We start from the raw sequence: 8,450 nt of genomic DNA, 5'->3' as shown, positions 1-8,450 counted from the left end.
AACACCATCTAAATGTGATCCAGCTATGAAGGGAATGAACGCTCATTTATTTTTAATCTTGTACGCTATTAAAAGACGTATGTTTTATTCAAATATCTGAATTCGTTTTGAACTTATTATCAAATTCTCAGCCATTCCGATTTATTTGGTAATATCCGTTAACCTTTTTCCAATAACACCCACCGCCCATAAGTAAGCACATAGCTCAAAATCCGTACGCAATTGAAATCACCATTTCGATTTAAAAGCAATTAAATTCTTCAATAAAGATTTGATATACGAGTGTATTAGAAATCCTTATATTAGGTATGTGAGTTTCGTCATTTGCATGTAAGCTGTAAAGAGCTTAGGGGCTTGTTAGCTTATGCAAGGCGGTGAGTACCACAACCCGTATCAACGTTTTAAATGACGTAAATTACTTTACTGGAACACATGTGAGGAAATGTTGAACTTACCAACGCAATTAGTTCCAATGCAAAATTCAGACTTCACGAGTGCGCTATCTAACAAATGCACGCAGTGGTGCTAAAAACATCGATCACTCGATTATATCTAAAAACTAGTATGACTATATAGGTACTTGGAGTTTCTTTGAAGTATACTCGCCATATATCAATCTAAAAATGTAATAAAGCTATTAAACGACTGTACAGACGGTAGCACGATTTAATACAATCGATTCCTAATGTCATTATTAATTCTGACAGAATAATAAGTATGTGGTCACTATTTCACATCTACTTATTTGATACAATCGCTTGGTTGCATCTTACGTCACCCATGGGAATGTATGGCTTATTATCATTAAAGAGAACAATAAAAAATATAAAGAAATACCTACATAGAATACTTACGAAAACAACTGATAATAATCAAAAACAGACTGCTACAGAAAATGGAAAACAAAACAAGTGAGAAAAAGAAAAACTTCGGTTATCATCATCACTAATACAATTTGAATGAAACATGTTGAAAATAAAAGGGTACCTTACACAACTTAATTTAAATACAAGTAGCGGTCATAAAATTTCCATAAGAGAAGACAACCTACAGTTTAAAAGTAATAATTAATTGATTGAAACAGAAGTATAATACAATTTTAATAAAAATCCTAAAGACTACTAGTATAGTGCATGTACACAGGTACAAATCTTGACCGTTCAAAATTATTCGCCTACACAAAATTGTACATGCACTAAATGTCACAGGAGTAAATTCTGCAATCGGCACTAGACTAGAATAAACCTCGAATCTGGCATCACCAGTTTCCTAATTTGTCCAACGATATCATTGATACGTATAAACAAATCCGTCTGCATTAGTGTCTAATTGCAGGATTAATTTCGTAACATGTATTATATGCTACAGTATCGTACGTACTTACCTACTTAATGTGTGTGTACGTCGCATTATAGAACAACTTATTATTCGGTTCATGGTAATTAATGTTGAATGACGAGTTTATGGTTACCGGAGTACATAATTTGATAATCGAATTAAAAGCTCAGCTTAAACTTTTGCTTATGAAACTGCTGTGTTAAATGTGATCTCTACAAAGATAGAATAAAAGAAGTGACTACTTTTTCTCTAAGGAACATAATTGAAGTCGGGTGGCTCCGAATATTTAAAAAGTGAAATGTTTCTAAGTTTTTAACCGTCTTCAAAAATGAAGAAGGGTCTCAACTAAACTGGCCGTTTTTTTTAAATGGTTCGTTTACCTGCTAGGCATATTATTATGTTAAGATGTTAATTTCTATAAGTATTGTTTCAATGTGTTACTTAATCGAAATGTAGCTTAATGATTAATTATAAATAGCGTGTATTTCAATTAGTTTTCGGTGGAACTATATGTTTTATTTAATAGTATGAAGAGATCAATCTTAAGGCTACCGACAGTAAGTACTAATATTTAACCTAGATAAAAACATACAATCTCGACACTAACAAAGAGTCGACCTCAGTAAATGAGTCTGTAATAACTGAATAAGTCTTCAAACGGAGACAACTTAAGGTCATGTTATATTTCATCCTAGTAACCTTTACATATCTAACATGTAATTAAGGTTTTGAGAAAAAGTCGTCTCTTCGAATTACTACAGTATAATAAGTTATCGTATTTGATATATCTGAGTCAAAAGTCCTAATTTCAAGTTAACGCTGATTCGTAATTACTAACTATCGGTATACTACAAATTGGCCGGTATTTTATAAATAGTAACTTCAATAAGCTAAGGGTTCACCCCTAAATCGTTATAGCTTTCAATCGTACGAATTTATCGCAAATAATTGCAATATTAATAATTAATTAATGACGGCTCCCATTCCAATAATAAAAATAAAAATTAATTAACAAAACAATGTCTGTGTCGGCTCTCAACAGCTATAATACCTGCATTTGAAATTATGGCTCCGAACTTTAAGATAGAGCCGCCGAGATAAGTTTCAGGTTACTTAGATAACGTATTTTATGCTTCACTGCACCGTATCTGTTAAATCTGTAACATTTCAAGTTAACTTTAACCTAACCAACTAACTACATATACCTACCTAAAGCTTAAAGATTTTTCTTATGAAATAATGAAAAGTATTATTTTTAGAATCCTATTATGTTTATTATTATGCATGGATTTATCGGTTGTAAGTACCTAAATTATTATCGCTCTAGCTTGTAACTCACTATTTAATCATCATAATTTAATATGAGTTAAAGCTTATTTGACGTTTAGTTAACATAATAACGATTCAAATATACTGGTGCATTAGTAAATAGCCCGTACACCATACATTACCCACACGCGCCGCGCCCACCGAGTAGCTGCCTATACTTACTGTGACGGCGAATGTGAAAAAGTGTGACCCGTTCTTACACATATGAGATCGCTATATAAGTCTTTGCGGACCCACTTTGCTCTCATTTCGATTTACGCTTAAGTTTGGCAAATACACTTCAAGCTTTCAATATAATTTATTGTGAATATTGCCAAAACTTAATCCGTTTACGATATTGATATAGTGCAAATAATAAAAATGAAGCCGGTAAGAATAATGAGTGACATGTGTTAAATATTTTGTTGACCGTTATATAATATTAAAAATAATGTTTTTAAAAAATATATATTTGTTTACTTTCAGATTATCGTGGTGGCTTTGACAATTCAACTTACACTCGCGTATCACGATCCCGACTTAAACTACCACCTGAGTCAAATACAAAAGGTATCCAACTGTGACAATGGCTACTCATACGCTGCACCTGCGGTACAACTGACCACCACCGGTATTAAGACTGCTGCACCAGCTGCCACATACCTGCCCCAGCCTGTAGCACAAGCACCATCTTATCAATACTCTGGAAATGCTGGCTATTCATCGGGTATAACTTACCAAGCCGTAGCACCGAAAATCACTTACGCAGCTCAACCAGCTGCCACTTATCAAACGTCATCGATTGCTTCGAATTATGCTACTGCTCAGGGATATGCCACCAAAGAAGTGCACGGCTATGCAACTTCTGCAGGACTTTCATCAGCTTCGTCGGGCAGCAAAACTGTAACTCCGCTAGCAACATACGCCCAGGCACCAATAATTGCCAAAGTGACTGCAGCTCCACTTATTGCCAAATTCTCTATTTCTCCATCGAAGACTGCGTACGTGACACAAAACTTGGTACAACAATCAGCATACTCTACTGGATCACTTGCGAAGGCTTCTCTCAACTCCTACAGTAATGTGCAATCAGGAGGACCAGTGGTGTCCCAAGTGTACGCCGCTCCATCTGCTGGTTATGCTACATCACCTGCATTGAGAGTGCAACAACCTGCGCAATACGTTGCTCCCGTACAATACTCATCAGTGGCAGCACCCACCGTTGCTCAATACCACCAAGTATCACATGTGAATGTTGCTCCAGCAGTAGCGCACGTAGCTCCAGCAGTGGCACAGTATGCGACATCTTCATCTTCAGTATCCCACGGTTCTTCGATATCCCATGGCTCTTCATCAGCTTCATCATCGCAATACTTTACGCCAGTAGTCTCTCAACACTCCGGTGCAAACATCGCTCAGTACTCCTCGCCAATAGTGACACAGCACTCAGGTCCAGCTGTGGCACAGTACGCTGCCCCGGTGGTGGCGCAGTACTCGGCCCCCGCAGTCGTGCAGCACTCAGCGCCAGCAATCGCTCAATATTCGGCACAGGCAGTGGTTCCAGTGTCTCAGTACGCTAGTGCTCCCGTTTCCGTGGCACATGTATCCGCGCCGGCAGTTGCAGCAGTAGCTGCGCCCGTTGCTAAGTATGCTGCTGCCCCGCTAGCTGTCAAGAACGTACACAGTGAATTCTTGGAAAACTATGTGAGTAATATATCTTTAATATATTTAGCTTATCAGTGTTAGCAAGTTAAATCTTTTATCAAATCCTATTAACATTTCCATTACCAACATTTGGTTAAAATTTCAAAATCGAATCTTCCGTTGTTTGTATTTGTTAATTTAGATAAACATACTTAATTACGTCGTCAAGCATTTAAATGTTCATGGTTACAACCAATTTAAATATCTGCAGTATAGTTATTTAAATTAAATATTAGTCAATAACATGTTATTTATTATAAGATGCGGTCGTTTACATTAATTACATTATTAAATTGAAAAATGTCTTGGACATAGTTTAGTTAGCTCATAACATGTATGAGTTACTACGAGTATCTCACGTCAGGACATTGCGGCATAGTAGAACATACATTACTTCATATCCCTACAACTAATACAGTGACGTAATCATTTTGATTGGCAGTCTAGTTTGATCCAGGACTGGTTCCGCTACATCAAAATCTTGACCGATTACCTAGTCATTTAATTCGAGAAACTGTCATGTGTTTAGGTGGCCATGTTTACTCGCGTGTAATACTTGTGCAATGGTCTACAAACCCCATTATAAGTTTGACTGATAGGTACAGTGTTGCATCTCAACACTTGTGTATTGATTTAATTGACGTAGAGTGATTGATAGGCAACTTATCCAAACAAGTGTGTTGACCCACGTCAACGACGTCGCGGTTGCGTTACCAAAAAATACATAAGCATGTAGGTACACTCTTTAATATGTAACGTCTCAATTTTATTTAGTAGTTGTAATTAGTTGTCTACTGAAGAATTTGTGCTAATACTTACAATAGTTGACGTTTTCAACAGTTGTACAAAAGGGACATTTAACGACTTCAGAGCAAAACTATTTCATGTAATCTATTAATAAATCATTAGTTCATTGTAATATTGGTCTTTGCTTAGCTCAAGGCCTTAGAAATAGGTAAACGGAATAGAATTTATTATAGCACGGAATTGCATGCTTTGCGTATCTAGTCATGTTGAGGTTTAGTTTTGTGTGGGTACCAAGCTTATTCTAAGCACAATAATTACGTAAGACGTCCAGTCGTTGCACACAATGCTAAGTGAATTCTATTGCAGAATATACTTGACAAATCCTATGAAAATAGAATGTTACTTCACGACCGAATTATCGCTTATAAAATCAAGAAAGGTGTTTATGTTTTGTTAATCAAACAACATGCATTACTAATGCTTTGAAAATCTCAATTATAAGCAGGTATTAAACTCTTTATTCGGTCTTACATCTTTGTTGGTAAATTAATGCGTAGTATCTTTCAAATGCAAAGCCCTTCAAAAGATAATAAGACCCCATAGTAGGTACAAACGTGTTTTGTCTGCATTTCAATCTCAATGTTCTCTCACGGATTAACTCGGATTACCAAACTTTTTATTTTATTGTCAAGCCAAGGGCGCGTGGCTCCGTCAGACGAGTTAAATCAGCTACATTCACTTACATAACAATTAGTACAAACTCGTCCGATTGAATCTCGACCACTTTCTCTCCCTCGGCGCGTGTCGTCTTGCCACCCTCTTATATCAAAATGATAAGGATCCCAAACGAATCGTGTACGGCATAAAAAACTTAATAAATTGTCAGAAGTTTTGCCTTCCGGTATGACATCATACCAAATATGCAGAAACATCGTTTTTATGATTAAAATCAGGCAGAGATTAATTAAATAACCTACTAAGGTTAACTTTTAAATTTTCTGGTTATGCTGAAGATGATTAGGTCATGCATATTCGGTACCTGTTAACACTTTTATATTTGTGTAGATATCACAACCTGAGAAAACAGAAATTCAATATAACGTAACTACTGAAGAATAAAGAAAGGTTCCATAAATAACATAACTACTAAAAAAAACTTTAATGACGAGGGGACGACGCGACGTGTAAAAAACTAGGTCTACCAATTCGTCAAGAATCCTTAAGTTTCAAGTATATCGGCCAAAATCGTCAGCAGACGTGAATAGACACAGTCAATTATTTAAATTCCATAATTTTGCAATAACGGAACAACCATACATAGCTGTTTAGACTTAATCTGTACGCGGAACGGATGAACGTAAAAAACTCGCAAATTAATGCAGCTATGTTCAGTACACGAAGAGGTTCATTACTACGGAGAATATTAAATAAGCTGTGGCATTTTTGCTATACGTATGTTATCCTCAATACATAGTTACTCTATCTATGCAAAGCTACCCTACACGTTCTAAAATACTTTCATTGAATCGATCATCTTTTACTACAAAATAGATACCTAGATTTAACTGTATTGGGTGCAATTGGCACTAATACGGATGTAAGCAAATATTTATTTTTAAAAATTGAACCAATTCGGCACCGTTATCATTAAAAAGTAACTTCAATTAAAATTGAGACCTCGCGTTGGTTTAAAGATAAACGGAAATCGGTCGACCTTGCGGAGTTGTAGGTACAATAAAATTTAAAGTGTTACTAAATAGATTGTGTTCTTGGGCAAAAAGCTCGTTAGCTAATATTTTATATTTTTGCTAGATTCTTAAGCTATCTACCACATTGTGACTCAAGAAGCTTTGTCAGGGTAGGCTAGTAAGTCGATTCACTCCAGCCTCAATAAGATGGCTCGTACCGTACAACTACATAGGTACTTACCCATTTACAGGCATGAAAGCTGAAAGTCTTTAAGACTTATTCTGCTAACTCACATTCGGCATTTTCTACGCCAATTTAGACTAGATAGTCCATTATTATTGGTTGGTAACTAACCTAAATGGGTGCTAAAGTTCATTCAATTGCGTTGTGACCTTTGTTGCAACTGACATTCTCACGGCACCATCTAAATTGTGATAACCCTTCTTGCAGGACGCCCACCCGCGATATGCTTTCGAATACAGTGTCAACGACCCCCACACCGGAGACATTAAACAACAAAAGGAGGAAAGAGACGGAGAAGTCGTCAAAGGTAATGTATAATTCCTCTATAAAAAAACTCTACTCTCTAAAAAGATGGGCAAATTTAATGCCATTCAAAAATAAAATAAAAGTAACTACTATATCTTCCTTCGGGAATCGAACCCGTTGAACAGAACATCTTATACACTGTTGCCACAAATATAGGTGTGCTATTTTATGTTTCTCTTAATTTTTAGGTAGGTATTTCAAGCACAGAACCCTAAAACTACAAGTCAACTTCATAAAATTCCATAACCATTTTCTACTTCATTCCTTTAGCGCAATACCAATCAATTAAGATACGAAATACAAGTTATGAACTTTAAGACCCGATTAAAGTTTGCGTTTAAAACTAACCCTAGTCATTAATTAAGTGCTTTTAGTTGTAATGTATTCCCTGTTCGAGGATGGCGGAAATGAATAAATGTATTATAAGCAGTACTAAATTGTAACTTTGGTATATACAGGTCAATATTCGCTGGTGGAACCGGACGGCTCCGTGCGAACAGTAAACTACGTCGCCGACTGGGAGACTGGTTTCCACGCCGACGTACGCAACAGCAAAGACAATCAACATTAGATAAGACATATATTTCGGAAAGGCACCACGGCTGGTTCCAATGCTTGCCTTATTCGGTCTGACCACCTGTCACAGCCTAAACTAGTGACCTAATCGTTCTTAGGTAGTATATGATTGTAAATAAATTAGTGAAACGAATTCGATTAGGGCGGAAGCGAGCCTTCTTGGGCTATGGGCATGTCGCATTGAAAAACGATATACCTACGTTAATAAAAAGGAAATTTGTTTCATATTGGCTAGATTTAAGATTCGTAAGTAATTAAAGTACAAGTCCTTGACTGTTCTTGAGTGTTATATAAGTGTATATATGCCATGTAAAGATTATAAAATTAGAATTCGTTTAATTAGATTAATTTTGTATTCAGTGAGGCTTTAATTATATTGATTAAATTAAAGATTTCAAGCTTATTTTGTTTTCATGATTGCCAATTATCTTCATCCTATATAAAGGAATTATTTAATTGAATTATAACTCTTGTTTTGTTTCCCACTGTGATATCTGTTACGCGACCTATACGATGATTACTTAAAATTAATAATATGA

At 35.9% G+C, this 8,450-nt stretch overlaps 1 protein-coding gene across 1 annotated transcript; it reads left to right on the top strand.

Moving 5' to 3' along the window:
- The first annotated feature begins 2,876 nt into the window (after positions 1-2,876).
- On the top strand, positions 2,877-8,314 carry LOC142973063 (uncharacterized). Its single transcript, XM_076114611.1, has 4 exons — positions 2,877-3,036; positions 3,133-4,350; positions 7,237-7,336; positions 7,794-8,314. Exons 1-4 carry the CDS (start codon positions 3,028-3,030, stop codon positions 7,904-7,906), a joined length of 1,440 nt encoding a protein of 479 aa, XP_075970726.1. The 5' UTR covers positions 2,877-3,027; the 3' UTR covers positions 7,907-8,314.
- The last annotated feature ends 136 nt before the right edge of the window (positions 8,315-8,450 follow it).

This window comes from Anticarsia gemmatalis, chromosome 5, assembly GCF_050436995.1.
Source record: "Anticarsia gemmatalis isolate Benzon Research Colony breed Stoneville strain chromosome 5, ilAntGemm2 primary, whole genome shotgun sequence".
NCBI classification, from domain to species: Eukaryota; Metazoa; Arthropoda; class Insecta; order Lepidoptera; family Erebidae; genus Anticarsia; species Anticarsia gemmatalis.
This window is presented reverse-complemented; position numbering and strand designations above follow the sequence as displayed.

What these genes read in the sequence shown, in the direction of transcription:
- LOC142973063 (XM_076114611.1), top strand. An exon ending in GTGAATTCTTGGAAAACTAT is followed by an intron (nt 4,351 to 7,236) that starts GTGAGTAATATA and finishes CCCTTCTTGCAG; the next exon opens with GACGCCCACCCGCGATATGC. An exon ending in AGACGGAGAAGTCGTCAAAG is followed by an intron (nt 7,337 to 7,793) that starts GTAATGTATAAT and finishes TGGTATATACAG; the next exon opens with GTCAATATTCGCTGGTGGAA.